The sequence below is a fragment of the Staurois parvus genome, unplaced genomic scaffold (genome assembly GCF_062004578.1).
Source record: "Staurois parvus isolate SC_StPar_1 unplaced genomic scaffold, SC_StPar_1.0 ptg000064l, whole genome shotgun sequence".
Lineage (NCBI taxonomy): Eukaryota > Metazoa > Chordata > Amphibia > Anura > Ranidae > Staurois > Staurois parvus.
This window is the reverse complement of record NW_028317860.1, coordinates 5,763,583-5,788,026: the sequence shown is the minus strand read 5'-3', so window position 1 is coordinate 5,788,026 and position 24,444 is coordinate 5,763,583. Positions and strand designations below refer to the sequence as shown.

Sequence of the window (24,444 nt, the reverse complement as noted above, 5' to 3'; positions counted from 1 at the left end):
GTGTGTGTATATACATAGATAGATAGATACATACACACACACATAAATATATATATATATATATATATACACACACACAAGTATATATATTATATATACATACACACACAAGTATATTATATATACATACACGCACATACAATACAGTACTACTTTACAGCTTTGTACTCTGTAATAGCTGTATGTACATTGAGCAGCATGTAAATAAGCAATCTACATAAGGCCTATGTTGGTTATACTTATATATGCAACTGTGACAACATAGTAGGTTTTTCCCTTTTGAATGGACTAGTGCAGGGTTCAACCCTTTTCGACTAAAAGTAGAATTCTCTGTTTCAAGTACTTCCATTAGTAAATGATGTGGCAGCTGTGTGTGTTGTAATGCACTCTAGTAGCATTAGTGACCTGAGTTTTGGCAGCAGTACAGGCGACTTCCTTAAATTGAGTCACGCGGGTCCTGGTGGTGGACCACTTCGACTCGGTCTCTTGCTGTCCCCGCCTCCCAACCCTCTCCCTTCTTGTCCTTTACTGACGTTAATACTGGCTTCTCTCTTTTCTTTCTATATTCTTTTTGTCTTTTTTCTCTGTAGGTTTATATACTGAGTTATACAGAGGTATTTCTTTTTGTTCCTCAAGTCTCACCCAGGGATACCTGCCTTGAAACTATGTTTTTTCTGTGTGTGTGTGTGTATATATATATATATATATATATATATATATAAATATCTCAGTAATAATTGCTGTTGATCCTTTTATCTTTTCGATGTCTGGAACGATTTATATTTACTCTCATGGATCATCTCCTCATTCGTGATTTCCGTATATTTATTTACTGGCATGTATATGTTATCACTATTCCTTTTACTTTATCTTGTTAAATTTAATGCAAAAATGCAATAAAGACAATTTGCCTTTAAATTGAGTTGCACTGAGTGCTTCTTTGCTATTGAGGAGAATTGTATTTTTATCATAGAATTCAAGGCTTTTTTTTTTTAATTGGCTGAGAATGAGAGCAGGCAGATGACATCACAGTTTCCACCTTAGCGAATCAGAGGAAGCTTTGTATGCCAAAATAAAAAATACAAGGCTTCTCCTGAATGGTCGAGAAGCACTCAGTCCAACTCTCTTTAATTCCAGCAGCAGGTGGGATGTCCTGGCCGAACTGCTGCCAGGACAAAGCGCCGCTTACTGAATGTAGACAATACTATTGCGGTGCAATAAAGAACACACGACATCCACATTGTTTTAATGAAAATAGCTTGTTTGGTCCATCTCGGCCCAAACAAACTAAAGTGAAATGAAACCTGGAAAATTCCACCTCTTCAGGTATGTGGTTTCAGAGCTGTTCAGCTGATTGTCCAAGCTAACTCTTCACACACTACACCATCACAGGGTGTTACATTTCTGTGACCAGTGCTTTTATCAGATCATCAGGAGCATAAGAATAATTATTTTCAGCATAAGAATAATTCTTTTGTGGCTAAAAAGAAAGTTAAACCTGTCACTGCTAAGTGCAAGATGGATATTCCCTCTAGAGTTCTAAAGAGTTATAAAACCCAACAGGCAATGTAATCCTGCCTTCTCCATCAAAACTGGTATAAATTCCTCTGAAGCCTCTCAGGAAACTGAAGGTAGCATTTTGAACCAACCCCCAGAAAGAATTCTGTGGCACCTATCAGAAATGATTGTACCTGTAATAGATAAGAAATTAGTTTGTTGAATGGAGGGGTACCACTAAGGCCAAGCTCAGTGCAGACTAGGTCCCCTACAAAATCCCAGCAAACAATGACTTATCCCTGGCCCTATTCAGCTGCTGGCTAGGAAACTCCTGTCACTGTATACAGATGGCCATTGCCATTGGTAATCACATCACAAGCATCCCTGCCCCTTTGTTTACATTTAACAGCCAGCAGCTGAATGTGGCAGGGGAAGAGCAATCAGTTGCTAGACAGTCAGTGGCATCCTAGCAACCACAAGCCCTGTGCATGAAACTGTCACATTCACGATAGCTTCCCAGCACAGACATGCCCCGCTCTGAGCACTGGCGTCTTGCATGCCACTTCAGAGTTGGTCTTAATTACAGACAGTTTCCTAATCTTCAAACTAATGGTAATTCTTTTTGAATCGGTTACAGCCATAGTGACAAGACTCTAAAAGTAGTAGTAATAAGTACTTTAACCTGAAAAGCTTTCGCGAATCTGGTGCATGCCATTTTAAAAGGGACCATATCACCAAAAAAAAGTGTTGTAAATAATTTGATTATATCCCCCCCACACACACCCAGTGTGCACACATGCACAATGGAGCTACTAATTCAAAAGCAGTTAGCTTTTTCCTCTCTTTCTGTACATGGGAGCTGCTTTACTTAACAAAGAATTTATAATTTCTGTCCATCCAGTCCTGGTATTTACACAGCCCTGCCACGCAACAAAGTCTAGTCTTGCAGAGGAGGAGGCCTGATCCTTCTCTGCTAAAACTGAACTTTTACATACAGTTCTTACTTTGGTGATAGATACGCAGCAGTACAGGAGTTGTATGCTTCTGACATGTTATTTCAAACCCTGCCTGCAAGGTCCTAGTCTCAGGCTTCTCAGATAAGCAATCACGTCATTACAATGCCAAAGATAACTATAAAGACAAAAGGTAGTATAAAAAGTGTATATCCTAGGAAATAAACAGCCTTCTGCTCAAGTAAATACAAAATCAGAAGAAAAATTTTGTGTCAACATTGTTTACTGGGGGTCATCATCCCACACGACTGCTAGCCTTACCTGAACATTTCTATCAGTTAAAGTGTCTTCAAGTTTTGTAGCTATGGCAATTGCTTTCTCCTGTCTTGACTTGTCAAGATAATACATCATCTTCGCACCTGCAAAAAAGAAAAAATGAATGATGCCACAAGCTGCAGATTATTATGATTTGCCTATTAAACAAGAAAAAAAAATTGCATTTAAATATTTGGTAACTTAACTTATACCAGGTAACTGGCCTGTCCTTCCTGTACCCTCAGTACTGGTAAGGGATCTGGCCATCATATTTAGCCAAAGCGAGGGAGGGGATGGCAAATGAGTTGACATTTCAGTATTTGTATAATAGCATGCCCTAGTCTTCTAGTGTTTAGGGTTCCTGGGGCAGTCTTGATAAAAACTGAAGTGCAGATGCTTGGAGCTGTATGAATTTGAAATCTAGCCACTATTTAATTAGCAGGAAACTTAATATAGGTACCCTGTAATGGGCAACAACTTTTCTGGGGGAACAAAATTGCAAATAAAAGTAATATAACATTTACACAATTGTTACATAAGCCATATTGTAATGAAATGTTAAAGTGATAATAAAGGATTACATTACAGAAAAAAAAACAACATGGTATACTTACCTACTGTGTAAGGGTTTTGCACAGAGCAATCTCGATTCTCATCTTCTTAGGCCCCCCCGCCCGTGCTCTGGACTACTCCCCCCTGCCAATTGTTCTTCTTAGGTCCCCCCACCCGCACTCTGGACTACTCCCCCACAGCAAGCCAATTGTTCTGGGGGCACTCGTACATGCTTTGCTCCCAAACCCCACTGTGTGTGTCTATGTCTCTGTCTGGCTCGCAGTCTCCGCTCTAATTCATCCCAAAGGTGTTCTATCAGGTTGAGGTTAGGAATCTGTGGAGGCTAGTAAAGTTCCTCCACCCCAAACTCACTCATCCAAGTCTTTATGGACATTGCTTGTGCACTGGTGCGCAGTCATGTTGGAACAGGAAGGGGCCATCCCCAAACTGTCCCCGCAAAGTTGGGAGCATGAAATTGTCCAAAATGTCTTGGTATGCTGAAGCCTTGAGAGTTCCCTTCACTGGAACCAAGGGGCCAAACCCATCCCCTGAAAAACAACCCCACACCATAATCCCCCCTCCACCAAACTTACACTTGGCACAATGCAGTCAGGCAAGTATCGTTCTCCTGGCAACCGCCAAACCCAGACACGTCCATCGAATGGCCAGAGAAGCGTGATTGGTCACTCCAAAGAACATGTCTCCACTGCTCTGGAGTCCAGTGGCGGCGTGCTTCACACCACTGCATCTGGCGCTTTGCATTTCACTTGGTGATGTAAGCCTTGGATTGAGCTGCTTGACCATGGAAACCCATTCCATGAAGCTCTCTACACACTGTTGTGCTAATCTGAAGGCCACATTAAGGTCTTTAGCTATTGACTAGGCAGACAGTTGGTGACTTCTGCACACTGTGCACTTCAGCATGCGCTGACTCTGCTCTGTCATTTTACGTGGCCTACCACTTCATGGCTGATTTGATGTTGTTCCCAGTTGCTTCCACTTTGTTATACCACTAACAGTTCACCGTGGAATATTTAGTAGCAAGAAAATTTCACGGATGGACTTATTACACAGGTGGCAACCTATCACGGTACCACGCTTGAATTCACTGAGCTCCTGAGAGCAACCCATTCTTTCACAAATGTTTGCAGGCGCAGCCTGCATGCCTAGGTGCTTGATTTTATACACATGTGGCCATGGAGAAGATTGGAACACCTGAATTTAATGATTTGGAGGGGTGTCCCAATACTTTTGGCAATATAGTGTATCTGTAATGTACACTGATCACCCAGAGTGGATTGGGATTTTTTTCTCATCAAAAGTGGAATCACTCTTCAAGCTTCATTTAAGTCAAAATGTAAAAACTGCAATTGTATTTTACACCAGTGGAAAAATTGCAACAAGGCCATTGTACCTGAAAGCAAATGCTGAATGGAGGTAGAATTGTTTCTGAGAAACTCTTCATTGAAGCTCTCCAGATCCTTGTTAGTAAAGATACTCTTCATTTCATGTAAGAGGACTTTATTTACAATTTCTGGGAGATTGCTGTGATCTGAAACTGAAATAATGGAATAGACCATCAGTTACATTCAATGGCACAGAAAGTGCATTCATTGCATAAAAAAAATAATACCCGCTTACCTAATTTTGAGAACCGTATTAAACACTCATGTAGCCAGGGGTTATTGCTATCAATGGCAAATGCCCTTTTCACAGACTGCAACATCAAAAGGAATTTTCCTATGAAAAAAAATAATTGTTATCGTATTCGAGGTGATTGTAGCCGTATTAGTGCATTTGCGACAGAAACAATTGAGTACTGTCCGTGATACTTTTTTTTATTTGCACTAACAAAAAAAAAAGTATCAATTGTTTCTGTTATTTTATTCAAAGTCATAGAAGCCCAAAATACATCATGACTAAGTATTTACAAAAACTGCAAACAGTAACGATCATATGCAGACACGTACAGCATCCTAGTAAGTTTTAGCTTACTAAATCAAGCATTTTGAATAGTTTATGTGGATGACTGCACTTTGCATATGGAATTTTGCCATACTGAATAAGCAACACTGCATTTACTTCCAATTTTCCTTTGGGGTAGATTTACTAAAGCTGGTTCACTCAGAATCTAGTGCAGCTGTGCATGGTAGCCAATCAGCTTCCAACCTCAGCTTGTTCTATTAAGGTTTAGCAATAAAACCTGGAAGCTGATTAGTTTACATGCAGAAGTGAAAGAGACTCTGAGTGAACCTCTTTTAACAAATAAACCCCTTTCTTCCCTCTATCGACAATTCCTGCTTTTCCTCCACTCTCCCCTGTCCATGATTAGATCTTGCTCTGTATCCCTCACTATGATCTCCCCCCCTTCCTCTTCCACATTGGCTCCCACTCCCACCAAATGGATTACCTCTTGTTCTCTCAGCTTCCTCTATCTCCTGTCTACGGTGTGCTCCCACTCTGCCCATTTTCTCTACCTTAGCCTAAATTTCCCCCTATCCACCATCAGCTTAATTTTGCCTCTTTTCTCAATTGACATCCCTACCTCTCTAAATCCTCCCTGGTCCCCAAATAGCTGCTGCGCCTCCTCTCCTTATGTTTCATAGTCAGTACCTTTCTTCTCTCCTCCAACCATTATCAGTTTCTACCCTGTTTCTACTACACCTAATTTTTTCATTCCTTGATCCACAATTGGCTTGCTCCATCCCTTCTTCCAATGATCCACAATCAATTGCAGATCCACCATCCCTCCAAGTACAGTCGGCTCCCACTATGCCTCTTGAGAAGCTCCTGCTTTGTCCAACTAAAATATTATCTGGTTAGGCAGTTACGCTTACTAGTGTATTACAAACACCATTCAGCTTTATTTAACCCATTCATGGATGTACCATGGATGGTCTATTCTAATTATTTATTCTCCTACTTTATGTAGCACATAATAAAATTACACAGTACAAAATGCATAAGCCAAAGCAAAAAGGTTTTGGAAGGCTACATTGTATTTCTTTTAAGACTATATTATGTTTATATTATCAATTTATAAATATGACATGGGCATAGTGTTTTAGTTTTTAGCACTTATGTCTTGCAGCACTAGGGTCATTGGATCCAATGATCCTAGTGCTGTTTGGCAAAAGTGCTAACCACTAAATCACTACACCTATGCCAATTTCAGAAACCCCAACCTCAACACAACCTGCATGGAGTCTGCATGTGTTCCCTGTGCTTGTGTGGGTTTCCTCTAGGTGCTTGAGTTTCTTCTCACACTTCAAAGACCTGCTGGTAAGTTAATTGGCTGTAGTATGTGTATTTATGCATGTAAGGTAGGGACTTTGAATTGTAGCTCCTTGAGGGCAGGGACTAATGTGAATGTTCAATATATATAAAGCCCATCGGTAATTGTCATCACTATATAAATACCTATAGTAAATAAATTAATAAAAACAATACAAGACAAAAAATTGTAAGAGTTGACATTCATGAGCAGGTATGAAAAATATGCCAGCTACAAATCATATAATATTTTCAGGGGATCTCGTAATACTTCCAATAAAGTTTGGCATGTGGGGTGGTTTAAAAAAAGTTACAAAAAAATGGAGCATGTCAACTCTTCAAAATGTGATCTATTCAGAAAGAATTTTATCTCTAAACATTTAGGAGTTAAAGGAGCTAAAAAAAATGAATTCTTAAACACAAGGCTGATCGCTTAGTTACCTTTTCTAAAATAAATTTCAAATGCCAGTAGGTGTGTATATATGTTATTTGCTGCAAGGCTTTTCAATGGTGTGAGAAACTTGATAGCTTCTTCTAAGGGATTCTCAACCTGTTTGGGACACAATAATGAGGAGTCAATAACACAGCCACAGTGATGCTCCAGAAGGCACCATAAGGCAACAAACAACAATAAAATCCAATGTAAACAGCAGGAAAAGGCAACAAAGTACAATTCAGGAGTTAGGCACTGCAATATTGGAGCTAGCTGGGAAAGTACAAAAAGAGATACCTCTATCACTTTGATTCTAGAAACCTAGACATAGCATAAATGACTATATGAATAAATAAATGAATAAATATAACATTCAAAAAACCATAAACCCAAAAAATGTGTCTATGAGTGTAGCAATTATTCTTGAAGCAATAATTGTGAATAATTATTTTTGACAAAATAAAAAGTCCACGAATCCACCTTAAGCTTTCCTCCGTGAAATAGTTTCCATCAACTTAAATCATCCAGTGAAATCCACCAAACAGAAAACAGCCTCTTAGCAGATGTATAGACCCCAAATTATAGGTGGTCTAACGAGACACGAAACTGTGTACAATACGATCTGTATTGTCCACCACGGAATACCTGGTATCACGATCACTTCCTCCTCCCCTTTTCAAGGCTCAGGTGTGGAGAAGAAATGAATGCCAATAGTGAAGTACCGCAGATGAAGTTTATTGATAAAAGTCAAAATTCTACTTACAAAATTCCAATGTCAAAATCGCATATAGCAACAACTCTGCTGCTGTTGGCTGCAGCAGAAGTGGGTGACGTTAGCACAGACTCCTCCTCCCCGACGTATGTTTCAGCTAAACAGACTTTGTCAAGGGGATTTTAACATTAGAATTTTATAAGTAGAATTTTGACTTTTAGTTAATAAACTTTATCTGCAGTACTTCACTATTGGCATCTGTTTTTTTTCTCCACACCTGAGCCCTTGAAAAAGGAAGGAGGAGGTGATCGTGATACCGAGTATTCCATGGTGGATAATACGGATCGTACTGTACATAGCTTCGTGCCTCATTGTATCTACTCACGCTTTCACAAATATGTAACACAAGTGACACTCAGTGGGATTCCCATTGTATCTGTTTATTCTGCAGTACATAGGACCCATCTGGGGAGAATCTCACCAACATTCAGGTTTGTGATGGCCACATCAGCTGGACAGGCCAGAGATGATCTTATTGAATTTCCCAAAAGATTTAAACCAAAAATGTGATTTGTCAGCAACTATACAAAAATTTTTTGGGGGATATACAGTCAATGTTTGGATGTAATATGTTCTCTGCATATTACTAGTGAACTGTGTCTAATAACATAATTGACATGGGCTTCATTCATGTGGGTGTACAGATTGATAATAAAGGGCCATCTTCATCCGCACAGAATTTACACTTGCTCTGTGCAGCCACATGTGAGCAGACTGTTCAATGAATGACAGGTGGGCAGCTACACAGACCTTCATATATCTCCAAATGCATCCCTAATTGTACATATGCGTGGATCTGAAGCACAAATTAGAATGCAAATGGATGGCCCTTTGCACGGGTGTAGAGATCAGTATGCCCTTGTGAAAGAGGTCTTAATCCTACCAACGCACAGCTTGTCAGAGTAGTAACAGATGCAGTTCAATTTGTTAAAACAGTTCAAAATGTTTACTACCTTTCAAAACAGACACCTTACTCTTTTCATAAACTCAATAATAATACAGTTTTTCCATCATCATCTAAAGTGATAGAATAGCCCACCCTTTCCAGTTTTTCAGGAACAAGTTCTTCTTTTGGCCCACTTGTTTCCTCCTCCTCTTCATCTCTCTTTTTCTTCTGATTTTTCTGCTGTCGCTCTCTCTCTGCATGTTTTCGCTCTTCTTCCAGTTTAGCCTTCTTTTGAGCTCTCCTTTGTTTACTTAAAACTTTTTTTAGTTCCTTGGCTGAGAGGTTTTCTGTACAAAAATGAACAGAAAATATTCTTACTTTTGTGGGCATAATTAGCTGCAGCCACTGACCAGTGTATTCTGACATCATGGAACCTTGCATGTGTGGATGGAAGAAAACTAACCATGTGATGCCAGTCAAGATGTTTAAAGGTTGGCTGCTTGATGCACATTCAATTATACTTACTTTTGTGTGCAGGATTAAAGATTTTTTTTGTAGCACAGTCAAATTTAAAACTGTACTTCAGGACCCACCCCAGGCTGAGAATGCACAAGAAAGGAGCAGCAGTTCATTAATAAAATCATCAATCATCTCATTACTCTGCTGCTGTTCTGAGAATTACAGAAAATCAAAATTATGATAGATTCAGGAATATTTGCCAGCTGAATGTAAAAATATATTTAATGCACAATTACATTTTATAAAAGAATATTCAAATTTGTATTTGTTTAAAATTGTCCTTCCATCAGTTTGGGTAGGGAAGGCCAACTGGACCGATGCAGAGACCATGGCTTCCACACAAATAGCAGCAGTCATTCTTTGCAACTCAATGCAAGGGATAGGGATGTTTGTACAAGTGCAGAGGCAGAACTCAACAAAGTTTAATCACTGTGATATATAGCGTATAAAATAAACAAATATGGCTGTCCATTTTACACAAATAATGACCAACTAAGCTTACAAACATTGTGTGTATATTATTCCAGGTTGATCCTTCTAATATATACACTCACTGGCCTCTTTATTAGGTACACCTGTTCAATTGCCTGGGAACACAAATTGCTAATCAACCAATACATGGCAGCAACTCAATGCATTTAGGCATCTAGATGTGATTAATAGGATTTGCTGAAGTTCAAACCGAGCATCAGAATGGGGAAGAAAAGGGATTTAAGTGACTTTGAACTGACATGATTGTTGGTGCCAAACGGGCGGGCCTCAGTATTTCAAAAACTGCTGATCTACTGGAATTTTCAGGCACAACCACATTTAGAGTTTACAGAGAATGGCCTGAAAAAGAAAATATCCCGTGAGTGGCAGTTGTGTGGAAGAAAATGCCTTGTTGATGTCAGAGGAGAATAGGCACTGGATCAAAATGATAGAAAGGCAACAGTAACTCAAATAACCACTCGTTACAACCAAGGTATGCAAAATATCATCTCTGAATGCACAACACATCGAACCTTGAACCAGATGGGCTACAGCAGAAGACCACACCAGGTGCCACTCCTGTCAACAGGAAAAGGAGGCTACAATTCTCACAAGCTCACCAAACTTGGGACAATAGAAGATTTGAAAATTGTTGCTTGGTCTGATGAGTCTCCATTTCAGCTGTAACATTCAGATGGTAGGGTCAGAATTTGGTGTAAACAACATGAAAGCATGGATCCATCCTGCCTTGTATCAACAGTTCAGGTGGGTGGTGGTGTAATGGTGTGGGGGATATTTTCTTGGCACACTTATGGCCCCTTAGTACCACATGAGCATTGTTTAAACGCCATGGCCTACCTGAGCATAAATGATGACCATGCCCATCCCTTTATGACTACATTTTACTTATCTTCTGATGGCTACTTCCAGCAAGATAATGCAACGTGTCACAAAGGCCAAATCATCTCAAACTGGTTTCTTGAACATGACATTGAGTTCATTGTAATCCAATGGCCTACACAGTCACCAGATCTCAATCCAATATAGCACCTTTGGAATGTGGTGGAAGAGAGAGATTCGCAGTATGGATGTACAGCCGACAAAACTGCAGCAACTGCGTGATGCTATCAAGTTAATATGGACCAAAATCTCTGAGGAATGTTTTCAACACCTTGTTGAATCTATGTCATGAAGAATTAAGGCAGCTCTGAAGGCAAAGGGGGTCCAACCCGATACTAGCAATGTGTACCTAATAAAGTGGCCGGTGAGTGTAGACTGAATCACATGTTAATATACGATATGAACACAGGATATTCTGCAGCTTTATAGACAATCAATGTATATAGAATGTAGAAGATGAGCGTACCAGAATTGACTTCCTGCTCTTTGCTCTCATTCATTAAAGGGTTTTCATGAAGCTTTAGATAGATTCCTATGGCAGTCTGAGCAGCTTTGAAATAGAAGACATGCTGTCGTAGTACATCTTCCAAGCGCAGGAGATCAACATATGCTCGCAGGGTCATCTTCCTCATACAGTATGTGTGGAAATCAAACTGATCATCAGTAATTTCAAAGAAGTGCTGAAAAACAAATATGTTTTTAAAGATATACAAATTAAGGCAAATTGGTAAACTTTATAAAAACAGACGTCCCGATTCAGACTACTCCAAAGAAAAACACAGATGGGGTATCTTCCTCCAGCAGTAATGTTGTGGAATTACACTAACATCAGCAGGCCTAAATATGGCTAATCCACTGCTATAATGGAGAACATGGGCGATCATATACTGCATTTTACCATTTTATTTCTCACCTCAGTGCAAGTACGGCATTGTTGCTTACAAGGCTGTTCTGTGAGGTAAGGAATCCTTTCACTTTGCTACATGGAGACCACATGAAAGCTTTAAAGTATAACTAAAAGAATGCCTAATTATTTTTCTTTTTTATATTTGGATAGAGTGGTAAGAGGTTAGAATGACTGTCAGGTATTGATGTCACCAGGAATCAAAGCCATGGAAAATTCAAAATTTTGAGTTGACGCCAGAACAGGAATAGAGGGGAAACCTTCCAAAAGGAACACTTTTTTCCATGACAACTATCTAAGACAGGAAATCCCTCACACTGGAAAGATATTATTTCCTGTTGAGGCAAAAGGACAGGGAAAGCCCCATAATGAGACACAGATCACAACAAAAAACTGACAGCAGTTTTAACTCTTCATTTATCTAAAAAAAAAAAAAAAAAGAAAAAGGCCTTTAGAGACACATTAAAGCGGAATTTTACCCAAAAAAGTGGAAGTTCTGCTTTTCTCCCCTCCTCTACCACCACCGAACAATTTTTTTTTTTTTACCTAGTTCTACTTCAAGACAGACTGCCACAGATTACCAGTCCATAGATTGGCACTGGTTTGAGCCCCCTCACCTTATTTTCTTGTGGTGATCCTGCCAGTAACACAATTCCTGCATTAGGGTGGCAATGTTCACTCACTGTACTGTAATTATGAAGGAGCAACATTATCATCCTAGGCTGCTCGCTCCCAAATTGGACTTCAGAACAATTCACTTTCACATCATAACCATAAAAGTGTACATAGGTACACTGGGAAGAGCGTAGCAGAAGCAAAGAGAACAGGAAGTTAGCTTACTGGTTTTCTGGCAGGATCAACATGTACCTGAAGCATTTTAGAAAGACAAAGCGTGGGGAACTGTCTATATATTGGACATATGTTCTGAACAGGGCTATTCCCTGAGCAATGTGCTCAAGAAGGGATGCATGCATAGCTATAGTTCCCTTTTAAATATGGTTAAAGTTAAACAAAAAAGCTCTCATTTAAATATATTCTTCAATAGCCACAAAGCATATAAATCTACTTTGTGCACACCGAATGCCTGTACAAACCCAGTTATTAAAAGTAGCAGTGACATCACCGCAATGGGATTAGCAAGTGCAGAGAGCAGAGCAGTGGGTGGGGTTCAACAGCTCCATTCATTACAGGGTACCTAGAGAAAACTACAGGAGGGGGTGAATACAAGACCAGTCACCCTGCACAAGGAGAGACAGCAGCAGTGACTATTCTTTATTAAGTGTTCTTAAATGGCAAGACCACTTACTGTTATCTCACATATATATTCTTATTATTATAGCCAAATTTACCACCCTAACTCCTCCCACAGTTTTTACACTACATAGACAGTAATATACCGAAACGTGCGGATTGTTTCCGATTAGTGTGCAATTACTTTGTGGAACGTTTTACCGAATGGTTCACGAAATATCGGCGTTTTTGTGGTGAAATTGGTCCCATAGGAATGAATGGCGGAATGTTCAAAACTAGAGTGGGAGCTGACAAAAGCTAGAGTGTGAGCTGAAAAATCAGCACATGATTTCTAAACTGCCATCACTCCTTCATTTTCAAGCCCACCTACACAAATCTTATATCAAAACGTTCAGCTATCCCTGCTGCCACTAAAAATGTCCACGGCTAAGCCATAGTCCTGATAGTTTTCACAATATGACCATTTGTTTGCAACTCATGCCGCCCATTGACAGTCATTGCAATTGCACTCTAGCCACCCCAAATTTGAAGGGCAATTTCTAAACTGCGATTGTGCCTTCATTTGTAATATTTCAGAGACATACTATGCATCACAATGTAGGTCTGGGTCTTGTGATTCTCACAATATAAAACTCTTCGCTGTAGGATTTATAGTTTTTAAAACTACGACCATTTGAAGACGCCATTGAAGTGAGCAATTTGGAGCAGTTTGTTTTTAACCGCTCTTCTCTGCCCTATTTGAAATCTAATTTTGGAATTGTGACAGTTTGGCCGGCTTCTGGTTAAAGGTTTGGAAATACGTTTTCTACAGTAGAGAGTATTTGAGGTGATAATGCTGCTAATGTTTTTATAAATGTATGTTTTAATGTAACTGTGAAGCACTTTGGGCAACAACATTGCAATTAAATGTGCTATATAAATAATTAAAAGTTGAAATGCATTTCTCACTCTATCAAGCTTGCCATGTGCACTTTTTAAAATTGATCAATCAATTGGTTAGTGTAAAGTTTACTATCTTTACTCACTCCAAACACTCCACAGTTACTCTGCCCACTCCATAAAGTTACTCTGCCCAGTCCAACCTTTTCACAGTTACTCCAGACACTCCAACCACGCAACAGTTACTCCAACCACACAACAGTTACTCAAGCCACTCCACCCAGTTACTCCGCCCACTCCAGTTGTAGACTACTGGTGGAGGTAAGAACACTTCACACAATTTCCCCAGAAATTGTAGCTTTTCTAGTTAAAAGAAAGCTCCGGCACAGAGACGAAGTTTCACAACAGATTACTGCACAGATCTGGAAGAAATACACAACGCACCCCAAGATTCCAGTAAGAATACAAAAGTCTTTTGTAATAAAACATTATTTGCTTACCCTGGAGTGCAGCTTTAAGAAAAAACATGTCTAAGTTAAACCTCTCACAGCTCATGCAGTTTTGGTCCTAAAAAAGGCAAAAAACTGTTGCCAATACTAACACAAAAGGGAAAAGGAAATTTTATCCCTGACCCTGTAAGAGCAAAAGGCCCTGAATTAAAATGGCCTTAGTCTTTTTGTTTAATTTCAGTTTGGGATATTAGTTACAAAACAATCGGCTAGTCCTTTTAGATGTTCCATTACTGACTTTTTTTGCAAACTAAACACACATTTGTTTTAATCATACAGTGTAAGATTTTGCATGCAGATTTTATTAATTTACTTTTTCACCTACCACTTTCTACAAAACTCTATGTAATTTTTAGAAAGCTATGCCTAGAACTGGAACCCTTAATCAAGATATGGCTTTACAGGTGAATTATACAACGGTTAATACTGCATGTTTTTATTTCTCTATTTATAACAGATTATGCCATTGTCACAAGGCACCAAGTAGTATTGCTTAATGCATTGTTAATCTGTTTTTCCAAATCCTTCATATTTGATCAAATATATTCTACTTAATGTAGAGCTGGCAATGTTATTCTCATTACCTAGGTGCATAACCTTACATTTCTTATTAATAAATTGTATTTGCCATTTGACAGTGTTTCTGTTTAGTCAAGATCTTTTTATATGTCACGATGTTACCAAGTTTACCCAATTCTTTACAGCTATCATCATACCATCAATATATTTTTTTAATTTATTACAGGTACTTATATAGTGCTGTCAATTGACACAGCGCTTTACACATATATTATTGTACATTCACTAGCATAAATATTTAAATCCCTAGATCATCAAGGAGAAGAGTTAAGTACCGGGCCCAATACCACCACTAATTTTATCAATTTTGAACATCCGTTTACACCTTATTTGGGTTTTGGTGGTTTCAAAGAAATATTTACCTATGTAGAAATATTCCACCTTATCCTTGCATCCTCAGTTCTATACCAGGTTATTATATTGGGCATTATGAATTTCAAGAGCAAAATTCATATACAATGGTTCTACGTTGTACGAAAAGTATGTGGATTCTGCACATTCTTTAAAACACAACTACATTACAATAAAAATAAAGCACAGAGATTTCAAGTTTTACCATATTTTAGATTTACCCTTTCTATTTCGTGGCATTTTTTCAGTGCTTCCCCATATTTGCCCATTCTCTGGTAGGAACTGGCACACTCCGTCTGGAACCACATGCATTGCATCTCATTCAGATTCTCCATGGCAGGTGTTCCTTCCTGAAAGAAAGGGTCCTACAATTATAAAATGTAGTATTATGTATTTTGTCAATCTCCGTCCTTGTAACACATAAAATGACCTGCATTTATGGGCTCTGAAAAGAAGTTTTTCATAAATAATAGTTTATTCACTGTAATCTAAATAAACATTCATTAGTTTTACCCTTGTAAACTTTGAACACATCTCTTCTGCTTCTTGGATCATATTGGCTCGGAGCATGTATTTTGCACACTTGGAGTTAATGAACCGATCTGCAGTGTCCAATGACTGAGCTTCATCCATCCACTTGGCAGCTTCCTTGAGATTTCCTATATGCTGTGTTAAGAAACGAAATGGCATTAAAGTGTTTTAGCAATCAAGCTGCATCCTGGCAGCTTTGCAAATACATTTTCACTGAGTCCAGAAACACTCAATCACACTTAGGCAATGTTCTGTACTTCAAGGAAATCATCATAGACTAACAAAGAACAACTTTAGTATTTGTCAAGTACTCAGCTAAATTTCTAAAAAGTATTAATCTCTGCAGATAACCACAATAACCTTCCTAAACAATGTATATTCTATAGCTGACAGAACAGGTACCATGCTAGACACAATGGGAGAGATTAACTAAAACTGGAACACCCAGAATCTAGTGCAGCTCTGCATGGTAGCCAATCAGCTTCTAACCTCAGCTTGTGCAATTAAGCTTTGACAATAAAACCTGGAAGCCGATTGGCTTCTATGCAGAGCTGCACCAGATTTTGCACTCTCCAGTTGTAATAAATCTCCCCCGGTGGATAACTTCTTAAATAGATGTATACTATAGCACTCTACAGAGCTAAAATGTTTATATATATATATATATATATATATATATATATATATATATATATACCACATACAACTTCTGTGTTCCTTCTTCTCACAAAGTTGTTCATGTAACCTCTCCTTGCTGTATGCTATAAATAAAATCAAAAGTTTTTGGGATAAAAGAGAATTTTTTTTTTTTACCTTATAAATCTTGGCTTTCATATAGAATAGCTCTATTAACGTTGGTGTGCTTGCAATGGCAGAGTTGATAAAGTCTAAGGCAACAGACCACTGACCAAGCTTATCAAAGTGCTGTGCTAGGAAATATCGAACCCAGAGAAGCGTTGTTGGCGGCTCTCGCTCCTCATTATCTGCAAACATAAAAATAGTAATGATTTTATTCGATTTGATAACAAACCCAGTAGCCTCCAGAAAGTTCAGCAAGGGGCTTGGTTTCAGTAGTCATACACTGCTAACTTACTGCTTTTTAAAAGTGAAGGGGGCTACAGGAGAAAAAAAAAAGAAAAATCTCAAAAAAAGGTCACAGCAGCCAATCAACATCCAGCTGTAATTTCTGCAGTGCAGGTTTAAATACAAAGCAAGGATTTTGATTGGAGGATATGGAAACACAAAAAAAGTTCCATATAGGCTAGATTCACACTAGAACGTCATGCAGTTGTGATTCGCAGTGGGCGACAATGCTAAGTTGACAACTCAAACACAGGTCACAAACGCAGTGCGTGCCTGCACTGGATGTCATGGTACAAAAGTACCATGTGATCTGGTTGCAGTGTTATGCAGTGTGCTTTGAGCCAATTCAAAATGAATAGGATCAATTTGCACCGCACCGAATCTCACACGTTCCTGTAAGATTCATAGCGTGAACTGGGGCTCAGTGACTCACTGAAACCAATTCATTTTTACAATCAAACTCGTCAAAGAATTAAAAAAATAAAATATGTGTGGAGCCACTCTTCCACACAGCATGTCATAACAGATCATGTCTGAACCCGGAAAAAAAAAAAAGAAGCATATTTCCAAGATGCTATAGACCAGTGGTCTCCAAACTGTGGCCCTTTGCTTGCCTTTATCCGGCCCTGGTAGCACTATTCCTCTCACTGATATGAGGCACTATTCATCCTACTGACGCCAACAATGAGGCACCATTCCTTCCACTAACACCAACAGTGGGGCATAATTTCTCCCACTGACACCAACAATGGGACATGATTCCTCCCATCATTTCTCCTCTACTGATCACAGGCGCTGTGCAATGTTTTTACTCCCACTGACCACCAAGCCTGAGGCATTATTTATATTGATTCTGGGTCATTTGCTATTTCCAGTGGCCAGAGTCTGGCCCCCTTAATATCTGAAGGACAGTAAACTGGCCCTTTGTTTAGAGAGTTTGAACACCCCTGCTAAAGACCTTCAGACATGTACAAGGGACTTGATGCAGCCTACTCTACAGAAAAAAAAGTACATCAGCTCAAGTAATGGTTTATTTACCCACCCCTACAAGAGTACAGTATTATAAAATATGTGCACTAGAAGCTTAGCTTAAAATGAGCATATTGTAGTGTTGGGGAGGGCAAAAACAACATTTTTCAGGTGGCAAAAATAAAAATGTATATCAGCTTCTCTCCTACTGAAAGGATAAAAATCACTGGTTATATTTACCGACCCCCTAAAGCTTGCTTTTAGAGTGTATGTAAACCAACAATCTATTTTTCGGTATGCCTGGCATGTCACTGTATAACATTTTTGAAACCACATCGTTTAATATGTTGTAAAGTTTCTTACAGGGAGATCCTGCCAATAACTGCACTTCCAGTTTCAGGCTGACAACACTAAGCTGCTGCCTTGCAATTATTGCTGCATTGTTGTCTGTCAGCCATGTGCACTCCTTCAGTTAGCTATCAGGCTGCCTAGGATTGCAGGAGGTATGGGCAGACCAAAAAAGCAGTCCAATAGCCAAATTAAACAGCGAGCATGGCAGCCTGACAATGCTGCTGCTAACTGCAAAGCAATGGCCTAAAACAAGAAATGCTGTTACTGGCGCAATCTTCAGGTAAGAAACTTTGCCGACTTACAAAGTGATTTGCTTTAGAAACTGTACAGCAAGACATGATGCCAAAACATACTGTAAAAAAAAAAGATTTTCGGATTTACAGAATGTTTAGACAATCTTATATGTTTGCAACAGTTGTACATTTATTCTCTTGTAAAACAAAAAGCAGCATTTGTATTTTATCTAAGTGCTCAATAATACTCTCAACTCAATCACAGCTAAGGAGGGTGCACTACAAATACTTGGAAAATTAAAATGAAGGTTCAACCTTCAAAGGCTTACTAGCCCAAGGATTCTGTTTTTCATGCATGCATAGGTGAGTTTACCGAGCCTTTCCACTACTTAAAGTGGAACTAAACCTAACTTTCAGAAAAATGCGAGCTGGCAGCTCTTTATTGCAGAAGAAACATGCTTTGTCCCTTCTGCAATTAAATAAAGTTACCTGCCAGTTTAGTTTCCTACTGAATGTACACTGTGCTTCACATTCACGGCACACTCCAACTGTGCAGGAATGACTTGCTCCCGTGCACATGCACTGATGACATCATCCCCTGACTGCCAATGAAGTGGACTAAAAACAAGTACCCTGGAAGGTAGAGGTGAGTATATTAAGGAGTTTAGTTCCACAATATCACCTTCTTGTTGCTAATCTTGTGTTATGGGTAAACCAACCACTAATCCATGTAAATACAATGAAGGAAATAAGCATTTGATCCCCTGCTGATTTTGAATATTTGCCCACTCACAAAGAAATGATCAGTCTAAAAATCGAATGGTAGGTGTATTGTAACACAGAGACAGAATAGCAACAAAAAATTCAAAAGAAATGCACATCTAACAAATTATGCACTGATTTACATATTCATGAGGGACGTAAGTATTTGATCCCCTATCATTCAGCAGGATTTCTGGCTACCAGGTGTTTTTCATACAGGTAACAAGCTGAGATTAGAAGCAGTCTCTTAAAGGGAGTGCTGCTAATCTCAATTTGTTACCTGTATAAAAGACTACTTGTGGCCAAGTATTCTTAAAAAATGTCCACTATAGGCTCCTTGCTCTATGTCACAGCACACACAGGGAATAATGTGCCTGGCCTGGAACTAGAACGATTGTTGGGAGTTGGATGATAGCAGTTCTGGATGGGAGCCTCAGCCATACCAGCTGTCCTGGCAGTTACGGTCAGAAACAAAGGGCTCATATGGATCACTTTTTGCAATCCTAAATAAAAAAAATGTTTAATAAACTATACTTAAACTTGTACAATAAGTGACATAAAAAAAAAATTACCATCGGTACAAAACAAGCCACAGGCCTTCAATGAATTCTCATAACCAATAGCAAGTTCTTGTATTACTGAAACCTGTAAATTAAACAAACATAATATTGCTGTAAAAATGTCTAATGTGTTGTACTCAAACACTTTTACATCTTTCAAAAATCAAAGAATTTCAATGATGTCTTCAACCTTAAGCAGGGTATACCCATTGAGTTTTTTTGTTTATTTCCCATTCAACCAGCTGGTTGAACAAAAGAAAATAAAAAACAAAAAAACAAAAAACTCATAGATCCCCGCATCAACACAAGTGATGTTGATGCAGGGATCTCTACCGCTGTGTCTTTGTTTTCTGACAGCGGGGACTCACCCTAGTCAGAATACGCAGACCAGCCATTGACTGGAAGCACTGATTGAATGCTGATTTTCAGTATGACCATTCGAAAGAATCCAGTCATTAGACCAGCATCTTTTGAACAGACAACGGTACACACAGACCAAAAGTCGGTCAGTTCCTGCTATACATTATTTCTATAATAATGTAGAATATCTGTATATTTCTATACAGAAATTATACATCCTGAAGATAAATGGTCTTTTTCTAAGCAATGAATTGCATTTTTCAAACGCATGCAGAAAAACAATGGATAAGCAGAGCAGAGTTTGCAGTGGCAGCAAGAGTGTGAACAGGGGAGTAGAAGACTGGAGGGGTAATCTAAAGGATAATATGCAAGTTAAAATATAGTTATTTATTGCAGTCTGCTCTACATTACTGAATAATTAAATCATGACAACCCTCCTAAAGGTAGAATTGAAAACAGCAGAGCTCAGGGAGGTAATACAGACTGTCAACAGGTGTACAAAGTTTGTTACAGCAGTGTGCATTTACATACCAATACCAGGCTAACAATCAAAAGTGCTTCACCTTTTCTGAAGAACTGTACAAAGATTTCAATGTTGTAAACAAAGGAGGGCAACCTTTGCTGAAGTTAATTCGTAAAAACTTATCCATTCTGTCTCTAAATTTGTTGCCTAGAGAAATAAAAATGCAATTATTCAAAACTTTTAATATTAACACATGCAAATATTAATAGGAAAGAGAATATTTGGCCTTGTTCACAGAAATTGATTTGTAGGAGAAGCAGGTACAGGGAGACTCCACCCAAAACTATTTTTAGTTCTGGATACAGTGAAAAAGTATTAGCAACTTTTAGCTTTTTGTTGTTCCCCAATACAAAGGGCCACTTCTGATCACAGCTGAAGTGGGAGCGGGTACCTGTCAAATTTGGGTACCCACTCCCCCCCCCCACTGCCCAAAGGAGCCAAATCTTAATGAGGAGCGTAGGGCAAAAGCTTAAAGAGGAACTTCCCCTTTTGGGTGGAGCTCCGCTTTAAGTCCACATATTGTGGACCTGTCACAATTGTTTATTCTTTATGGATCCAGGTTTACAATGTGCTTTAAATACTCTTTAGAGTTGATATTTCAACGCTACCTGGAGAGATGTTGTTCAACTTGAAACCAGATGGACTTTCCAAACATCACTATAGATTGACAACTTGCATTTTTACAGCTACCAAACAAATCGTAGCTAGAACCTGGCTGTCAGATTCCCTTTCCCTGGTGGCAGATACAGACTCAAAAATAATACCTCCCTAATGTCCTCCCTTTTTTCATAGTATTTCACGCATTACTATTGTCTTCTTCATACAAGTATTTAAATGGTTCATGTTACAACCTTTCTTACTATAGGACCATGTTTCATGGAATCTCTGGGACTGTAGGTGGGGGTAATCTCCCCAATGAGAATAAAGACCGCAATAACTACCTGGCTGAAAATCTAACACCTCCACACTCTATGTATAACTATATGAATTACACCCATGATATCCTTCTGCACACAACCGACAGCTCAGTTATGACCTCTGTAATTAACCCCATCACACAGCACTTTTGATGAAGGAAAATGTTTTTGCGATTTTTTAGTAGTGACAACAGTTTAAAAAAAAATAAGAATAGCTAAAAAATAAATACATAGGACCCTGTAGACTATTTCAAGAGATTGGTGTGTGTTCCCTCTTCCTTCATTAGAGAAGTTTTTCTCAAACTTTTCCAAGTCATGGTGCCCTTGAAAAAGGTATTTTTCAGTCTTGAGGCGCCCCAGTCTAAGGCTTTGTTGCCATTACTGCGCACATTCCTGACATGCACATGCGCAGGACTGTCTTTATTTCTTAATAGTACCAAGAAATGGTAAATGCAGTGTGTTTTTGGTGCAATGTGATAAAAAAAATAAAAGAAAGAAGAGAGGAAGAAAGAAGGGAAGAAGAAAGAAGGGAAGAAGGGAGGAAAGAGGAGAAGAAGAAGATCCCCCACTTCTCTTTTATTCCTTGTGTTCCCACTTCACTTTTCCTTGCATTTCTGTGGGTAGGGTAGTCCATTGAAATGAATGGGCTGCCCTACATGCAGCTGCACATGTGAACCAAAGGGTCGTTCACAAATAAGGTTGGGCGCACCAAAAACTATGCAGCTGAGCTGTGTTTTTATCACCACCAACTGCTCTCCCTTTAGCTGCAGAGGCCAAGCCGCAGCAGGAAGTAAACCCCCAGGTGAATGCATACAGGATTAGTGGGTCATGATTAAAAGTTAGACATACATGTACCTAAATATAAACTCACCCTCACATACATACACACCCTTGCACTGCCAGGTACAACACTGTAGGGGGAGGCGGAAAGGTCAGGACTCAGGACACCTTCCCAACTCCCTCTACTCTTCACTCACCTGATCGATCTGCTGCACAGATATACAATTCAGTAGGGGAGCAGGAGCTCGGTTGGATCCGAATGCCATTCTCAACCAGGATGCCACAGCAGCATTAGAGTCTCAGTACTTATGTTTGCAATCTCCTTCAATGCAGAAGTCTCTCTCATCTGCCACAATGGGGAGCTCAGGAAAAAGGAGGCTAAACATCTGCCAAGAGCGACCTCTAATGGTGATTAGGAGCAGCTTCTGCAGTATTGCAGCAGAATGTAACATTTAGACAGCCAAAGCTGTTCAAGTAAGGTATGCCAATTTTTGATGCTGGAAGCAAAACTTGTCAATTAAGCCACGGAACAATTTGTAATATAACAAATTGCTACCGATTCTTAGATCTGCATCTACTACAGAATCACTAAAGTGATCCAGTATGGGCCATAGAGTCACTGCAGCCTTTTCCTCCACAAATTAGTAATCTAAAATAGGTTGCCAGTGAAGAATACATGAATTAAGATAAAACCAGTTGACAGAATGGATGCCTGCAAATGAATATGGTTTAGAAGCTGGGGCTGTTTTTTTCTGCTCTAAGTTGAATAAAAGTAAATGTGTGTCATCAAAAACAGAGATTCAGTGCAATGGCAACTTTTGTTGAAAGATCCTAGAGCAACCGCATTTAAAATTTACAAATGGTGACCCCCAACCCCATACAACAAACGCAATGCCATTTAATGACATAACCCCAATACGTCACCTGTAATAAAATTTAACGTCAGTCTTCTTGGTGAAACAGCCCGTGGGTATCTCTTGCTAATATCATCATAGATTTTAAGTCGTTCTTCAACAGTATCTACAATAAAAAAAAAATAGTTATCTTGTGAAATGCCTAAAGCTAGAGAAAACTTTTTTTTAAAGACACATGCTCTAATGCAATTAAATAAAATAAAAAAATATTGTTTGATTTTCCCAGATTCAAGAATCTATTTAGCAAGCTGCTAACTAACCTGAGGGTAAACCTCCTAAAACTGTCAATCTGAAGCATCTTTGCTTAGTGTCAATATTCCCTGTAAAATAATGAACTGGAATACTTGCGGATTATGACAAATAAGCATTCTGAATGTGTGTTACATTCCTCTCCACCCTGAGTACATAGATGAACACAAACCATGCCTAAAGATATATCTGTGAGAACAGAAATATGGAAGCCAATAAGTTCTTACAAGTTGCAGCCTCCAGGCCTGACATTCCTATTTTGGCTTTACTAACGAATGAATCAATGACCTGGAATAAGCATGCTGCCAGTGAAGACTAAGACGTCTAACTTTCACTTTCCTGCATGCATGTACTAGGTCAGGGGTCTGCAACTTTTAAGACATAAAGAGCCACTTGGACCCGTTTCCGAAGGGAAAAAAAAGACTGGGAGCCGCAAAACCATTGCAACATTTAAAACAAATCCCAACGTCACCAGGCACTGTACTCGTGGCGAGGCGGAGCTGAACCACGTTGAGTAGCTACACCGTATAGTAATTCATCCCCCATATAGTAATTCATCCCCCATATAGTAATTCATCCCCCCTATAGTAATTCATCCCCCCTATAGTAATTCATTCCCCATATTGTCTCAATTCACTTACCTTTGCTCCGCGCGTTCCTCTCGCTGTGTTCCCGCGCTGTGTTCCAGTCTTCAGGGCGGACTGTGAGAGGAGAGGAGTTCGTCACGCTGCCCCGCCTACATCCTGGCTGCCCCGCCTACATCCTGACAGCTAATGTTCCACGCTCCGCGGGCCGGATTAAAAGAGTCCTGACTTTTGAGGCGGCCGCCCGAGAGGAGGGAGGGGAGCGGGCGCCCGGCACACAGAAGAGCCGCATGTGGCTTGCGATCCGCGGCTTGCCGACCACTGAAACCCTATTGCCTGTCACCTGGTGGGCAGTGTGCTCCGGAGCCGCAGCAAAGATGAAAAAGAGCCGCATGCGGCTCTGGAGCCGCGGGTTGCCGACACCCGTACTAGGTCAATAACTTACTAAGCCAGGATCAGGTGCATACTTGTCCCTACCACCAAAAAAAAAAAAAAGTCAATGGTGGCTCTTTTCATTTTCATCCTAATGTCAAAGGACACCTGTTAGGAGTAACGTTTCTGAATCCGATCAGAAGTATATGTAA

At 39.4% G+C, this 24,444-nt stretch overlaps 1 protein-coding gene across 1 annotated transcript in view; it reads right to left on the bottom strand.

Annotated features, from left to right (window-relative positions):
- NAA16 (N-alpha-acetyltransferase 16, NatA auxiliary subunit) overlaps positions 1-24,444 on the bottom strand; it is a 51,545-nt gene that overhangs the window by 4,973 nt on the left and 22,128 nt on the right. The window contains exons 8-19 of the mRNA XM_089668810.1: positions 23,038-23,133; positions 20,457-20,563; positions 19,546-19,618; positions 16,389-16,558; positions 15,558-15,710; positions 15,266-15,394; positions 11,038-11,251; positions 8,835-9,028; positions 7,032-7,140; positions 4,959-5,057; positions 4,732-4,875; positions 2,772-2,869 (exon numbers count right to left, since the gene is read on the bottom strand). Coding sequence (XP_089524936.1) covers positions 2,772-2,869; positions 4,732-4,875; positions 4,959-5,057; positions 7,032-7,140; positions 8,835-9,028; positions 11,038-11,251; positions 15,266-15,394; positions 15,558-15,710; positions 16,389-16,558; positions 19,546-19,618; positions 20,457-20,563; positions 23,038-23,133 — 1,586 coding nt within the window. The remainder of the gene's footprint in view (positions 1-2,771; positions 2,870-4,731; positions 4,876-4,958; positions 5,058-7,031; positions 7,141-8,834; positions 9,029-11,037; positions 11,252-15,265; positions 15,395-15,557; positions 15,711-16,388; positions 16,559-19,545; positions 19,619-20,456; positions 20,564-23,037; positions 23,134-24,444) is intronic.